This window comes from Anomaloglossus baeobatrachus, chromosome 6, assembly GCF_048569485.1.
Source record: "Anomaloglossus baeobatrachus isolate aAnoBae1 chromosome 6, aAnoBae1.hap1, whole genome shotgun sequence".
NCBI classification, from domain to species: domain Eukaryota; kingdom Metazoa; phylum Chordata; class Amphibia; order Anura; family Aromobatidae; genus Anomaloglossus; species Anomaloglossus baeobatrachus.
Genome location: NC_134358.1, coordinates 398,768,246 through 398,785,608, shown reverse-complemented (window position 1 = coordinate 398,785,608; position 17,363 = coordinate 398,768,246). Strand labels below are relative to the sequence as shown.

Sequence of the window (17,363 nt, the reverse complement as noted above, 5' to 3'; positions counted from 1 at the left end):
GTTGTTGAAATAAGGCAACTCCATTCATATTGTGCCATCACCACCAAGATGGACCATTCGTGTAATGACACAATGCTGTAAAGCTGACTGACTGGCTCTGAAACATTAATGGTACTTGACTTTATATATGTCTTCTAACAGTTTATTCCTTTGCACAGATACACATACCTTTAGGTGATGATAGAGAAAAAAAGAAGCCAACCTGGGCTCAGTCACAATGAACCAGCCGCCGGTTGACGAGTACGCGCAGAACAGGATTTTGGAGTCTCATGGTTCTCTGCTTGACGTCCATTCAATTAATAGTGCTGAGTTGGTGGCAAGACTTGAATCCTATGAGAGCTCAGGGAAAAAAAGCATATCGGATGTCAGAAGAACATTTTGCCTTTTCGTCACTTTTGATTTCCTGTTTGTCGCTTTGTTGTGGATTATAGAACTAAATGTGAGTGATACCCTTTAAATATATGTTCCCCTTTTATGTGTCCTAATGTTTTTTTCCCTTTTCATTAATTGAGTAGTAATATATTCTTTTGAATTACATATTCTATTTTACATTTCAAAGTATGCAAATTTATTATAAAGACCTAAGCCTCATTTAGATGTCCATGTATCATGGTCCAGGTACGCACCAGATGACCGCGGTCTCCTGACCAGAGCTTGACAGTCTCTTACAGTATTATGTAAACATTTTAGACAGATGTAGAACAAAAATGTTGCAAAGTAAGAATTCTTTATAAAATTGAGGATATAAAAGTTTATTATCAATTAGCAAATTGAATGACCAAAAGACAAATCAAAGTGAAATCAATTTTTGATATGACCACCATTACTCTCAAAACAACATCAGTTCTTCTAAGTACACTTGCACACAGTTTTTGAAGAAACTTTGCAGTGACGTTGTCCCAAACCTCATAAATTTGGATATAGGCTTGTTCAGATCCTTCAGTCTCTTCATTAAAATCCCAGACAGACTTGGTAATGATGAGATCAAGGCTCTGTGGGGGCCATTGAATCACTTTTAGAACTTTTTGTTGTTCTTCCACGTCTCAGGTCATAAATCATACAAAGACTGAGCACAGCAATAAGACACAAGGTAGTTCTACTGCACTACCAAGTTTTCCTAGCCAAAGATTCCAATGCAGACTGGTGTTTCAAAATGTCCTTTTCAAGCTCTTTTGAGGAAGTACAAACAAATGGGAAACATTGAGGACAGTAGACACAGTGGTTAGCCAAGGAAACTTAGTACAGCAGATGAAAGGCACATAATGCTTTCCTTCATAATCGGAAGATGTGCAACAACTAGTGGGACCCATGATACACTCAGCTACTGTTCAGAGAAGTCTGGCCAAAAATGGTTTCCTTGGAAGAATTGCGCCCAAAAAGCCATCCCTTTTACATAGGCAAGGCCAAGCGACTTAACCATGCATAAAAACATAGGAACTACTGTGCATAAAAATTGCAGCAAGTGCTCTGCACTGACGAGTAAAGGATGTGAGGACCCAGGGACGTTCAGGTTCAGCAAGTTCTGCTGAACTTTAGTACAAAGTTTGATTTGGGTAACAGAACAGTACCTGAACTTGACCCTGAACCCCATACAATTAAATGGGGGGCCCAAACTTTTGTGATTATTACAACTGTCATCATCCTTTCCTGGTCTCGCTGATCACAGGGAGACCACACAGTTGTAGTCTGTACCCAGCGGCTGTGAATAGCGCTGAATTTGCTGCTTTTACAGCTGCCGGTTGCTGATTACAACTGTCATTATACTCGTCTGGTATTCATGCAAACAGCGAAACCAGGCAATGCTGAAGAGAGTAGTCAGCACTAGACACATGCAGTAAATAATTAATTAAAAAAAATGGCGTGGGGTGCCCCCCTTTTTTTCCCAGCCAGCACAGATAAAGCAGACAGCTGCGAGCTTCTACTATCAGGCTGGGATAGTCCAAAGTTAATGGCCCTTCCGAGCTGAAATATAGGAATCTGCAGCTGCTCCAGAAGTGGCTCATCACATTACGTGCACCAAATCTGGTGCTTTACCCTGCTCACCTCGATTGCCTGGTGCTGTGGCAATCGAAGTAATATATGTGGTTGATGATGCATGTGATTTGTCAAAAATCACAGCTGCCATCAAGCCCTGGGTTAGTAATGGAGAGATGTCTGAGACACCCCCATTACTAACTTTGTGGGTCAACAGAAATAAAGTTTTTGGGTTTTTTTCTCTGTGTTTTTGTCGTTATTTGAAATAAATAAAAAACATGGACGTATAGGTAGAGTCTGGGTTCTGCACTGGACATTACTGTTCAAGTTCACCCATCTCTACTGATGAGTCAGATTTGAAATATTTGGCTGTAACACTTTGGTCTCTGGACATCTGGAAAGCAGTATAAAAACGAGTGTCTGCAGGTGATAGTGCAGCATGGTAGAGGTTTCTTGCAAGTTTGGGTCTGTTTTTCAGCAATTTGTGTTAGGAATTTTGTCAGAATTATTATTCTCAATTCTGAGAAATAAAGAAAAATGCTTATTCATCATGCAATACCATTAGGGAGGTATCTGAGTGGCTGTATCTTTGGGGCCATTGTCCTGCTGCAGCATAAATTTGGAGCACGTTATTAAGAATAATCTTCATCTTAAAGAGGAACAAGGAGTCCTGGAAGTGATGATATTGCCCCACAGAGACCTGAGCTCAACATCAAGTCTGCCTGGAAATACATAAAGAGCCTGAACGACAAAACAGACAACCACAGATCTGTGGTTAGTTCTCCAAGTTGTTTGGAACAACCTCATTACCTAGTTCTCACAAAAACTGTGTGGAAGTGAACCTAGAAGAATTGATTTTTTTTTTTTAAGGCAAAGAGCGGTTACAGCAAACATTGATTTGATTTAGACTTATGCAGGTGTCACACGAGACGATCTATCGTGCGATCGCACGAGCGATCGCACCGGCCCCCGTCGTTTTATGCGTCACGGGCAATTAGTTGCCTGTGGCGCACAAAGTTGTTAAACCCCCATCACACGTACTTACCTGCTGAGTGACGTCGCTGTGGGCGGCGAACATCCTCTTCCTGAAGGGGGTGGGACGTTCGGTGTCACAGCGTCGTCACACAGCGGCCGGCCAATAGAAGCGGAGGTGCGGAGATGATCGGGACGTAAACATCCCGCCCACCTCCTTCCTTCCGCATTGCCGGCGGGACGCAGGTAAGCTGTGTTTGTCGTTCCCGGGGTGTCACACAGAGCGATGTGTGCTGCCCCGGGTACGATGAACAACCGGCGCAGAGAAGAAGAAACGACTTTTTGAAAATGAGCGACGTGTCAACGAGCAACGATAAGGTGAGTATTTTTGCTCGTTCACCGTCGCTCGTAGCTGTCACACGCTATGATATATCAAACGATGCCAGATGTGCGTCACTTACAACGTGACCCCGCCGATATATTGCACAATATATCGTCTTGTGTGACGCCCGCATTACTCTTTTGTTCATTCACTTTGTATTCTGTTAATTGATCCAAATTTATTTTTACTGCTTTGATTTTTCATAGCATTCTTATTTTGCAGTGTTTTATCCACAAATGCCTAAACAGAACTGTATATGCCTATGAAGCTGCCAGGTTTGGCTCAGTAGACCCATTACCAGCCCATGCATCGTGTTCATACTCGGACCTTGATACACAGACCAATGAATTCAGACTTAGGGCGGCTTTGCACGTTGCAACATCGCACGTGCGATGTAGGTGGGGTCAAATCGAAAGTGACGCACATCCGGCGTCACTTTCGACATCGTTGTGTGTAAATTCTAGATGATACGATTAACGAGCGCAAAAGCATCATTATCGTATCATCGGTGCAGGCTCCAACTTTTCCATAATTAAGCTGCCGCGACAGGTACGATGCAGTTCCTCGTTCCTGCGGCAACACACATCGCTGTGTGTTACGCCGCAGGAGCGAGGAACTTCACCTTACCTGCCGCCGGCGGCTATACGGAAGGAAGGAGGTGGGCGGGATGTTTACATCCTGCTCATCTCCGCCGCTATTGGCCGCCTGCCGTGTGACGTCGCTATGACGCCGCACAACCCGTCCCCCTTAGGAAGGAGGCGAGTCGCCGGCCAGAGCGACGGTCGCAGGGCAGGTGAGTGCATGTGAAGCTGGCATAGCGATAATTTTCGCTACGCCAGCTATCACAAGATATCGTACCTGCGACGGGGGCGGGAACTATCGCGTGCGACATCGCAGCATCTGCTTGCGATGTCGCAACGTGCAAAGCCCGCCTTAGACTTTTTTGGTGCAGAAGATTAAGTAATAATTCAGTCATATTATTTGCACGTGTTATTTTAACTTGCGTGTGGCCACTATTCTAAAACCAATATCACATTCTGAAACTTCTGCTGATTTTTCTTTTTTTTTTTTTTTTTTGTGTTTGGGGTTTGGTAAAAATGTTGTGTTTGTACTTTATGCGGCTGATGATGATGTTGATGCAATATTCGTACTGCCGTATATATAAACAGTTGTGTTCTCTACACACATTTACACACTGCCTGTAATCTATTAATTTTAAGGATGTATGGTGTGCACACGGCCAAAAGAGGGGGGGGTTTCGAGGTGCAAATGTGGGGACCAAGGTCCAGAAACACAGAATAGCAACACTGCACTCTCAAGAGCAAAAATGAAGACTGAACAAGGCTTGTTCTTTGCAAAATTCGTGTAGTTTTATTTTTATTGAAAATGTGACAAGGGAACGTTTCGGCCTAATAGAAGGCCTTTCTCACGCCTTCAAGTAGGAGATTTGACTTTTATAAAGGAGGTTCTGCAGGTGCAGGGATACATAGATGAGATCCACCAAGAATATGGCTGGTTTGAGCTCACAGTAAACAATTTCTGTTTTGTTACCCTTTAAAGGGAATACACGTCCTTGGAGGTGTGTATGGTAGTTAAGGTAGTTAAGGAGATATTTCATACGCTGTACCTTAAGCTTGTAGAAAATGGGGAATCTTGTTTGTAATGTAGCGCTAGCTATAAGGTGAAGGGAATTTCCATCTGTGGCTTGTTCATCAGGGGTTACTATGAAGCGGTGGACTGAATCCTCTTGCTGCCTGAGAAAGGCCTTCTATTAGGCCGAAACGTTCCCCTGTCACATTTTCAATAAAAATAAAACTACACGAATTTTGCAAAGAACAAGCCTTGTTCAGTCTTCATTTTTGCTCTTGAGAGTGCAGTGTTGCTATTCTGACTGTAATCTATTAATCACCTTTATTGGATTTGAAGCAACTCATCTGCATTTTAAGGACTTTCGGTATCATGCTAAAATATATGAAATTGTTATTATTTTTTTTTTTTTTCGTTTAGGCAAAAAATATTCTAGAAGCCCTGCAGAAAGAGGTTTTGCAATATGACTACTACTATTCATTTTTTGACATCTTTGTAAGTATTTAGGTGTGAAGAAAGAAGTTTAAGATACATCTGCTATAGTTGGTATTAGTTTGCAATCAGTAGTAAAAGAGGAGACATGCATGGAGTGTTGGAATATAGGTACAGTAATGGCAACCTGTCACTTCGGATACCGCTAATCTGCAGTCTAATTGCGTTAAGAAGGTGCCCAACCGCTTTACTGAAAGGATGGCTCCCAATAGCATTTTTTTATTTTTATTTTATTTTTTCATTTCAGGAGCCGCCGGCTTTCAGTCATACATGCATTCTGGCACTTTGAATGACAGCTGTATCTTTACCAATGCACTGTAGTGCTGTCAGTCCAAGTGCTAGGACATGTATACAGCCGCTGCTCACTGTGTACTGAGCGATAACTTACATGAGTGTATGGCTAAAAGCCGACGGGATCCCGGGAGCAAATAAATTCATTTTCTCCCGGGTTTGGCACTTTCACTACAGAGGCCAAGCACCTTCTTAACACTGATTAATAGCGTTATCTGACCTGACCGGTTCCCCTTATTTGTGGCTACAGGAAATATGATATATGTAGTTACGTTGTTGTTTGTGTATGTTGTGTAAGATTAGCTGTGTCTGAGACATGGATTCATCTGTTCTTTATATTTGGTGTACAACATAAATGCCATGCCTTAATATGCAGGCACAAAACAGATTGAAGTCCTGCTGTGACATGGAGTTTTGCTCAAAACTCGCCGAGTCTCATGGTGGCATCAGGCGCTGTTCACACTACAGATTCTTAAGGTACCGTCACACTAAGCAACATCGCTAGCAACATCGCTGCTGAGGCACGACTTTTGTGACGTAACAGCGATGTTGCTAGTGATGTCGCTGTGTGTGACATCCAGCAACAACCTGGCCCCTGCTGTGAGGTCGTTGGTTGTTGCTGAATGTCCTGGACCATTTTTTAGTTGTTGCTCTCCCGCTGTGCAGCACAGATCGCTGTGTGTGACAGCGAGACAGCAACAACTAAATGTGCAGTGAGCAGAGAGCCGGCTTCTGCGGACGCTGGTAACCAATGTAAGTATCGGGTAACCAAGAAGCCCTTTCCTTGGTTACCCGATATTTACCTTCGTTACCAGCGTCCGCCGTTCTCATGCTGCCAGTCCCTGCACACATAGCCAGACTACACATCGGGTAATTAACCCGATGTCTACTCTGGCTAGGAGTGCAGGGAGCCAGCGCTAAGCGGTGTGCGCTAGTAACCAAGGTAAATATCGGGTTGGTTACCCGATATTTACTTTAGTTACCAAGCGCAGCATTGCTTCCACGCGTTGCTGCTGGCTGGGGGCTGGTTGCTGGTGAGATCTGCCTGTTTGACAGCTCACCAGCAACCCGTGTAGTGACGCTCCAGCGATCCCTACAAGGTCAGGTTGCTGGTGGGATCGCTGGAGCGTCGCTTAGTGTGACGGTACCTCTACACTTCACACTATGGTTTCTTTAGTGTTACACAGCCGGACTTGGGCATTGATCTGCTGTGTGCTTGTTAATGATCAGGCTAGCAAGAGTTAAACTCTACTAGCCTGCTGGATACATCTGGGATCACATGTTATTGGAAACCTATCAGTTACTGCCTGCCTTGTTAAGATGGTGGAATCTATCTTCCCATGCCGACTATAGTCGTATGCTGTGTTGGTCTGTGTGCTGTTGTGTACCAGTCCTGCTGGTGAGTGTGTTGTTTTGTGGTTGTTGTGAAGAAACCCATTGTCTTGTTTCCTCCCTGCTCTTATTTTCCTCCTATGCGGTTATTGTCTTATACCTCTGTGTGAGCATGCTGTGAGATAGTTTTGGTTACCTCTGTTTGGCTATCTCTGTTGATTTTATCATACTCCTGTCCTGGCCCTCCCCAGGGGTGGGGGGGAGGGTATAAGATGAGGGCTGGGCATGAGCAGGGACAGGATGTTGCGGCTTAGACATCCTCACCTTCATAGGTAACTCTGAGATAAGGTATAGCCAGGGTCCTCTAGCCTGAGGTCCAGTCTAGGAGCTGCTGTCCCCTGCGCTCTTCCCATTCACCATAACCCCATCATCATAACACCTGCACAGCTGAGCACTCACTAGACATCATCTTTTCTGGCTATACAGGCAAGCTACCAACTACCTGAAGAAGAAACAAAATATAGTCATGTACGATCTCACACCAGTAAAACTGACGATGAACAGTGTCCTGAACAGACAAGTTCTGCCTCTTCAGACAGCTTTATCCAACCATCCTAAATAATGAATAAGCAGTAAAGGCAAAAGCAGGCCAGGAAGGGCTACCAGACCCGCAGTCTATCGTTCCATAAAGATCCAGGCCAGAAAATAGAAATTTCCAAAGGTTGCCCATCTTTGGGAACAATTTTTTTCTTTTTTTATTTGTTTATTTTTATGTTAAATGCATGAATAATACTTTTGCCAATTGGGTCCATTTTTGCCTGCAGAATGAGTAAAGCTAGTTTCACACTTGCGTTGAACGGCATCCGTTGCATTTCGTTGTGTAACGGATGCGTTGCGTTGTGTGACGGATGCAATGGATGCGTTGCATATAATGGCACAATGGCTGAGCTGAGCGCTCTCACATGCCGGCGACCGGGCGCTCAGCTGAACGTTCGGCCACCGAGAGACAAAATAAAGTTTCTGTAATTTTAAAAGAAAAAAATGATGAGCATGCGCAGTGAAAAATAGAGGATTCCGCCGCTCAAAAAACTTTACATGCTGCGTGCCTTCCGCCCGGCAGAAGCAACGCTGCGTCGGCCAGCGGAAGCAACGCAGGTACTTTTGGCACAATCCGTCACCCATACAAGTCTATGGGAAACAGTGGAATCCATTAACTGATTCCGCTGTTTTCCAAAAGAGCGGATTGTAACTGAAGGTAATTAACACACGTGTGAAAGTACCCTTATCTGTGATTCTCGCAGTGACCTCATTCTAATAGTCTGATGGGGAGTTAGTAACTTTTTCGCCTTTCTTTTTCTGAGCGCCTCGCAGCTGATTTATGGCCACAGACCACATCAAAGTTCAATTTGCAAGGAAACAAAAAGGCCTGCGAAGCTGAATAATACAACTTGTTTAATGAATCCTAATTGCAAAAATGATTTTTAATCCTAAAATACATGCAAAGTAAAAGAATAATTCCCCTAAGGCCGGTTTCAGACGTCCGTGTTTAATCAGGTACCAGTCACACACATGATTATGGTCACACGTGTGACATCCGTGTTTGCATACGTGTGACACGTACCGGGTAAAACACATGTCTCTGCAATGAAAAGATGTTCTATATTTACCTGTATCCAGTGATGCTGTCTTCGGCTCTGCTGCCTCCCGCTCCTGACCCCCGCTCATTATTTTCATTGATTATTCACTGCCCGAGGATTTGGAAGCCGGAGCATCATGGGGACAGAGCCAGACAGCACTGCCGGCAACATCGCCGGTGACAGGTGAGTATACAGCAGTTTGTGCAGTGACATCCAGGGGGTCATCTGATTTCCCAATGAACTCTCATGAACCCCTGGAAGTCACCATCGTGACACTCGCTGTAGCGCAGTTGTTGCAGTGGTGTCATCAGGAGGTCATCAGAGTTAATTGGTAAATCCGATGACCTCCTGGACGTCCCTGCACACACACTGCTGGCAGGATACTCACCTGTCACTAGCGATGTCCCAAGCGATGCTGTCCTCGGCGATGCTGTCTCCTGCTCTGTCACCGCGATGCCCCTGTTCCCAGCTGCTCACTGCAGTGAATAATCAATGAAAATGAGTGGGGGTCAGGAGCGGGAGGCAGCAGAGCCGAAGACAGCATCGCTGGATACAGTTAAATATAGAAAATATTATTTAAAAACCCGTATTTTCTCCGGTACGTGTCACACTGATGTCACACGGATCACATCAGTGTGCGGTCCGTGTGACACCCGTGCTGTCGCAGAAAAACTGACACGTCTCCGTGTAAAATAGCGGGGCCACACGGTCCATGTGAAAACAAGGCCGTGTGTAGTACATAATAGGCTAACATGGGTACGTGTGACATCAGTGTTAAAAACGGATGTCACACGTACCTAAAACACGGACGTCTGAAACCAGCCTAAGGTGAACAGGTACTTAAAAAAAAATTGCTAGTGGTTTCCTGGATTCCTACAAATCACCCAGCATTTCCTGGATGAATTGAATACTTTCTGGGGATTAGCACGTAGATGTACAGGACCCCTAACGCCTTTCCCTGGATCTAGAAGCAGCTTCTGTAGACCAAATACTGAATATGGGGTCTAGGGAGCGAGGCAGACAGGTTCAGGATGCTGTTTGGCATAATGTGCTGAAATATCATACGTAAACACTGCTTCTCTTCATAACTTGTTGTTCCTTATACATTTACAAGGGTTGGCCATTTACATAGACAATTACTTTCTAAATGAAGTAGTCCCCTTTGTAAAATAAAATTAACAGATACTCATCGCAGCGATTTTCGGTTTCCAGCCTCCTGGGGCTTGAGTGACATTATTACATATGAGCCCTGCAGCCAATTGGGCTTCTGCGCTCTCGCTTCTATTGGACAAACCTCACAACAAGTGGAAGATATGACAGCGCAGCAGCCCAAAACCAGCCACTGTTTGGCTGCAGGGCTCACATGGCAAAATAATGTCACTGGAGACCCAGCACCGACATTGCTGGAACAGCGCCAGTGCGGGAGGTGAGGATCTTACTTTTATTTCACAACTATTAGACAACCTGTTTAATGTATTGAACTTTGTATTGTTTTAATGTAACTTTCTTTTTCTCTACAGTTGTTATCATTCCTTCGATTTAATGTCCTAATTATTGCTTATGCGATATGCAAAATCCGTCACTGGTGGGCAGTAGCAGTAAGTATTATATCAATGATATTATTCCTGTAGAAACTGAATGTTAATAATGGGTACTTAAAATTTACATTTAATTATATATACATGCAAAAAATACGTAAATGTGAGTGAGTGCGATGCCAACAGTGTCACAACTCCCCTGTATTATGCGTGGGAGTAGGTCTGCGATTTTGCATACTTGATTCCAGTGCAGACTAGTCTCACTTGGCTTCTCACAATCCCCTTCTATTGATAGAAACCTGATGACACTAGTCGACATGTGACTGCAAGTATGCAAATTGCCGCTCGCTGACACGGGTCCTCCTGGAGGAATCCTGACAGTGTATGTATTTCACACTCTCACAATTGGTCAGTCTGCTGTAATGTAGAGTGACCGCAGACTTTTCCTCATAGACAGGAGAGCCTGAGACATAATGTGAAAGTAGCCATACATTGGGTCATTAAAGTATGTTTTGGTGGATTCTGGCTATTCATTCTGATGGAGAATCATTTCTATATAATCACTAGATATATTTTAGACTTAATAATGGATTGATAAATAATGAAGTGTACTGGATTGGTCCCCACTGAACAAGTAGATGTGGCCAGTAAGACTGGACCACATAAAGCCTTTTAAATCACAAACTAAAATGCTTGGCGAAGCCTGGGACTTTGTAGTCTCCTTTACAGAATATGCTTTGGAGAATTTTCGGCTATCTGCAACTGTTGTGTTTTTTCAAGCATTTTTCGTTGCAGATGTAAATCAATAAAAGTAAGGAAAAAGCATCCCATCAAAGTCTGAGATTCCTGACTTTCTGTGCACACGCTGCTTCTTTTTTTCCTTGCAGATTTTGTTGCTGAAAACAGAAGCAGCATGTCACTTGTTTCTGTGTTTGTTTTCCTACATTTCTATAATCCCCTGCAGAGCTTTATCACTACTGGGGAGTATATCGCTGCACTTTGCCTCACACACCGTGCATTCAGCATGGTGTGTGAGCCTCTCTGTAGCTCAGTAACCTAGGGTCACCATGGTGACGACCCAGGGTTACCATGGCAGTGATCAGGTCCCTGTGATCACATTACAGGGACCCTATCGCCAGGGAGAGGTAAGCGATTCCTTTCCCTGCCTTCTGAATGCTGCGATCTCATGGATTGCAACATTCAGGGGGTTAAACTACCGGGATCGGCACGGACACTGCTCCGGGCAGAGAGAGCCAGGTTCCTGGCGGCAATCGAAGGGGCATAGTGTCTGAACCCCCATTATCATCATGACTAAAAAATAAAAGCAGGGAAAAACAGACAAACCCAATAAAAATGCGTGGTTTTTTTCAGCTACTTTTTACCTGCCAAACATGCTTTATGTGCAGAAAAGAAGCACACAAAAAAGCAACGTGTGCATATAGCCTTAAACCTATGTTAGGCCCTGTGCGCACGCTATGGTTTTTGCCGCAGATTTGCCGCATGAATTATAAATTGCTGCAGAAAATGTTCATAACCTTTCTGCAGTCCTTCCCCAGCAAAACGTATGGTAAAAAAAAGATGGCATGTGCACACTGCGTTTTTTCTCCTCTACAGGTTTTGCTGCAAAATTTCTGCTATGTGATGCCCCTCCAGGTGTGGCACCTCCCCTGTAGTATGGAGCGCGGATGTGTGCGTTCCATTAGTGGAGTCTGCGTAGAAGACCTGGGGGCGTTCCCTCTGCATTTGTGACGTGCCTTCTGACACGTCTACCAATGAGACCTGGACGCGATAGTCACAATGTTTCCTTTGTGACGCCCCTACATGTGAGGTACTTCCTCCATCCCTGTGGAACGCGGATATGTGCGTTCCAATGCCTTGGAGCCGGCACAGGAAGTCTGGGGGCGTTCCCTCTGTATGTGACGCGTATGATCGACACGCCCACCAGAAAGAGCCAAACGTGCTTGTCACGCTGGATCCCCTTTGATGAAATGGAACTTTATGTATGACGTCTCCATAGGCACGCCCTATGGGGCGAGTCCGGATGTGAACACACACCGGATGTTTAATTCCTGGTGGAACGCACGCTGCATCTACATTCTGGGACCATGTGCTTAGCTCATGGGGCTGACCAGTAATAGTGGGAAGGGTGATCCTAATGGCTGAATGCTAACATCTGGGAATAAAACCAGTTCATTGGTAAGTTTCTTAATTATATGCATTCTATGATTGGTTCTACTATGCCTATATACCCTCTGTTTTGCTCGCCCCGGCTCCTCAGTGTGCTATGTGAGCTTGGGCTTAGGACCTCTAACCTCCTATGTGTTACCAGAGTCCCCTGATGAATCTAGAGAGATGAAACGCGTCAGGACGAGGGCCAGGAACATTGTAGGGGCACTAAGAGAGAGGGTTAGATGTGGTCTGCCCTTGTAAGGGCAGAAGCTATTGGGGTAACAGACATTATTAGTTTTCCTCAGGGATATTATAGGGCCAGCTGGATGCTGTGAGGACCCATAGAGGAAGTTCTGTTTACCCCAAGCTGCGATGAATGGGTGAGACCGTTTACAACTCATTCTGTAAATAAGCTTTTATAGTGGTGGATTCCTCTTTGAGGACCACCTCACACTATATGGTTTTTCTTGTATTGAGTTAAGTTTGATAATTTTTTTTGGCACTCATTAATGGGACCACTGTCTCTTTCCTGAGTGAGACTATCCTACTCAATTTTTCTTTTATGTATGTTGTGTTTTTTTGATTATTTTGTTATATATCATAGGCTCCCTGGACGTTGTACTTGAAGCTGGTTATATCAGCAGTCCAGTGAGCTTTGGGTTACTAGATTGTCAAAAAGCTTTTAATATAACTAGATTAAAAGTTACATTTTATGCCTCTTAATTTTGCTTGATTAATCTAATTCTAAGTGGTACCCCTCTTTGGAGGATTGCTGTAATCATGCTGCAGAATTTCTGCAGCAAAAAGAATGTGCATGTCACTTCCTTTCGGCAGGTACCTGCGATTTTTGCCATAGATAATGGTAAAAAACCGCAGGGACCAACTCGCGGCAAAAATACGGGTGTGTTTTTAGCATGGTTTTTGCCGCGGGTGCGGTATTCTGCCAGAGGATGCGGATTTTTCTTAAGAAAAGTCCATTTTCTAGTGCGCACATAGCCTTAGGGTATTTGCACACGTTGATTATTTAGATGCAGAAATTTCTGCATCTCTTTGCAGGAAAAACGTGCATTTTTCATCTGATTTTTTTTTTTTTTTTTACGCGTTTTTGCTCTTTTTTGCATGCGTTTTTGATGCATTATTCGTTCTTTTCAATGGTGAAAAACGCAGAAAGAATTGACATGCTGAAAAATATTTTCTGTACCAAATCTGTAAGGAACAAATGCTCAATAATGTGCACTACACTTCGGGGTTCTCATTGACTTTGCTGGCATAAGGATTTGATTGTGGTTTTGTGACAAAATACATCAAAAAACAATACTAGGCTAGTTTCACACTTGCGTTTTTTTCCTTCAGTCGCAATCCGCCGTTTTGGAAAACGGCGCAATCCGTTAGCAGATTCCGCTGCTTCCCATGGACTTGTATGGACGACGCATTGCGACTGATGGCCTTGCGTTGCATCCGCCGGCGGAAAGAAAGCAGTGTGTAGCGTTTTTCTACGCTTCGCTGAGCGTAAAAAAAAATGCAATGTGCAAGATTCCGTCAGCGTTTTGTAATTTTTATAATGGAAGCCTATGGTGGCAGAATCTGTCGAAATCTGTCATTTAACGGATTCCTGTTACGGATCAGTCTTTACACAACTGCGCATGCTCGGTTGAGTAAATTGCTGAAAAAAAAGCGACAACGGATTCCGTTCTTTTGCAGGATCCGTCACATCAGTTGTGCCACTATATGCAACGCATCCGTTACATCCGTCACACAACGCAATGCGACAGATGCTGCACAATGCAAGTGTGAAACTAGCCTTAAAAGCACAATGTGTGCACACAGCCTTAATGAGACCAAAATTAAGTCTTCACAGCCCTGTATCTTAAGCTGGGTTCACACATAGCGACAGCGACAACGACATCGCTGTTACGTCACCATTTTCTGTGACGTAACAGCGACCTTGTAAGTTGCTGTTATGATCGCTGCTTAGCTGTCAAACACAGCGACGCACCAGTGATCATAACGTCGCTACATGTGCAGAGAGCAGGGAGCCGCGCACACTGCTTAGCGCTGGCTCCTTGCTCTCCTAGCTACAGTACACATAGGGTTAATTACCCGATGTGTACTGCAGCTACATGTGCAGAGAGCAGGAGCCGGCACTAGCAGCAAGAGCGGCGGAGGCTGGTAACGAAGGTAAATATCGGGTAACCAGGGAAAGGTCTTCCCTTGGTTACCCGATGTTTACCTTGGTTACAGCTTTCCGCAGCTGCCAGATGCCGGCTCCCGCTCCCTGCTCGCTTCATTTCGTCGCTCTCTCGCTGTCACACACAGCGATGTGTGCTTCACAGCGGGAGAGCGACGACGAAAAAATGAAGCAGGACATTCAGCAACGAGCAACGACCTCACAGCAGGGGCCAGCTCGTTGCTGGATGTTACAGACAGCGACAGCAATGGGACGTCGCTACAACGTCACAGAAAATGGTGACGTAGCAGCGACGTCGTTGTCGTCGTCGCTGTGTGTGACACCACCTTTACAGCCACTGGATTGTAAATCCATTTGGGTGCAGCTTTTGTGATGTTAAGTTGTATATAAGATATGGTATTCCCTTCTTGAATGGTATATACCGTATTTTTCGCTTTATAAGACGCACTTTTCCTCCCCAAATTTTGGGAGGAAAATGGGGGGTGCGTCTTATAAAGCGGTAGCGGGGGGGGGGGGTCCTGTCTGAAGCGATCGGGCGGGTGCCTGTGGCTGCATGCAAGCGGCCGGGTACCTGTACTTGCATGCAGCGGCAGCCGGGTACCCGTGGCTGTGTGCGGGCGGCAGCGGGTGCTGTGTGGGGTCGGCAGCCAGGTACCTGTGCTTGCATGCGGTGGCAGACGGGTACCCATGGCTGTGTGCGGGCGGCAGCCGGGTGCTGTGTGCGAGCGGCAGTCGGGTGACCGTGCAGGTACCCGGCTGCCGCCCTCACACAGTCACCCATCTGCCGCCCGCACACAGCCATGGGTACCCGGCTGCCACCGCACGCAAGCACAGGTACCCGGCGGCTTGTACGCAGAGTGGGCGGGCAGCCTGCTGGCTGCCACTCTGTGCATGCGGGGCGGGCGGCTGTGCAGCTTACCAGTTGTCCGCGGTCCCACTTTCAAATGATGGCGCCGGTGGAGCTCTTGGATGAGAGCTCCATCTGCGCACGCGCTGCTCCGGGAGTCAGCGCGTGCGCAGATGGAGCCCTTGGATGAGAGCTCCATCTGCGCATGCGTCGCTCCGGGCGCCATTACTTGAATCGGGACCGCGGACACACTCCACCACTGAGCCGTCGCCGCCGCTCCCACCACTGAGCCGCCGCCGCCGCCGCTGCCACCACTGAACCGGGACCGCGGACACACGCCACCACTGAGCAGTCCCTGCCGCTGCCACCACTGAGCAGTTGCCGCCGCTCCCACCACTGAGCCGCCGCCGCCGCCGCTGCCACCACTGAACCGGGACCGCGGACACTCACTGCACCGGCCTGCTGCACGGCTCTCATGCCACGGCTGCTGCCGCCACCACGGACCCCACGGATCCTGCCACCGCGGACACCACCGCGCCTGCAACCACGGACGCCACGGCACCTGCAACCACGGACCCCGCTGCCACTGACCTGCCGCGCCTGCCAGCACAACCTGTGCCTCCTGTGACCCCGCTTCACCACCACTGCTGCCCCCCTCCGGTAAGAGAACATCGGAGTATAAGACGGACCCCATTTTTCTTTTTTTTACCTTTTTTTATGTCTAAGTTTGGGGTGCGTCTTATATTCCGGTGCGTCTTATAAAGCGAAAAATACGGTAATTATGTAAAATGTATACTGTACATGTTATATGTAGCAGAAGGTATTTGCAGACTGCAAGAAAGAATGTTTAGTGGTCACCTTGGTTGTTGACCTCCGGGTTGTTAAAAGGGTTCTAATAGTTTGACGTACATTTGAATAAGTCATAAACAACCTGTTTATGTATGATTTTAAAATGACTTTTTATTCTCCTTCCCCCATAGGTGACCACTGCAATTACTTGTGCCTTCCTAATAGTGAAAGTCATTTTATCCAAGGTAAGCAGAAGCGTGAGTAATTTCCCTCTCACAATGATAATCAGATCTCCTAAATATGACTTTGTGGGCACCTAACTTGTAAAATGTACTTATGTGAGCAGGGTCTTTTCTTTTACATAAGATTTTCTTCTATCTAAAGGGGCTAAATTATTTAAAAGGATTTAGAGTTAGTAAGGAATGGCAACAAATTGATGATATTTATCATAGATAAAGATGTAGATCTGGAAATAATAATAATTTCCACAATTGGATGTTATATAAAATGTTCCTGTGCTGAGATTATCTTATATATGTGTTTCTCCTATGTACTGTGTAATGGCCGTGTATGACTACAGTCATGGCCAAACGTTTTGAGAATGACACCAAAATTATATTTTCACATGATCTGTTGCCCTCTGGTTTTTAATTGTGTTTGTCTGATGTTTACATCACATACAGAAATATAATTGCAATCGTATTATGAGTTTCAAAAGGTTATATTGACAGTTAGAATGAGTTAATGCAGCAAGTCAATATTTGCAGTGTTGACCCTTCTTCTTCAGGACCTCTGCAATTCTCCCTGGCATGCTCTCAATCAACTTCTGGACCAAATCCTGACTGATAGCTGTCCATTCTTGCATAAGCAATGCTTGCATTTTGCCAGAATTTGTTGGTTTTTGTTTGTCCACTTGTCTCTTGATGATTGCCCACAAGTTCTCAATGGGATTAGGATCTGGGGAGTTTCCATGCCATGGACCCAAAATCTCTGTTTTGTTCCATGAGCCATTTAGTGATCACCTTTGCTTTATGGCAAGGTGCTCCATCATGCTGGAAAAGGCATTGTTGGGCGCCAAACTGCTCTTGGACAGTTGGTAGAAGTTGCTCTTGGAGGACATTCTGGTACCATTCTTTATTCATGGCTGTGTTTTTAGGCAAGACTG

General features: G+C 45.4%; 1 protein-coding gene across 3 annotated transcripts in view; it reads left to right on the top strand.

Moving 5' to 3' along the window:
• The window catches only part of STARD3NL (STARD3 N-terminal like), a 96,316-nt gene that overhangs the window by 53,800 nt on the left and 25,153 nt on the right, over positions 1-17,363 (top strand). For all 3 annotated transcript variants that reach the window (XM_075315123.1, XM_075315121.1, XM_075315122.1), the window contains 4 exons: positions 159-439; positions 5,336-5,410; positions 10,188-10,265; positions 16,390-16,443. In XM_075315123.1, the coding sequence (XP_075171238.1) occupies positions 218-439; positions 5,336-5,410; positions 10,188-10,265; positions 16,390-16,443 (429 nt within the window). In that variant the 5' untranslated portion in view covers positions 159-217. The remainder of the gene's footprint in view (positions 1-158; positions 440-5,335; positions 5,411-10,187; positions 10,266-16,389; positions 16,444-17,363) is intronic.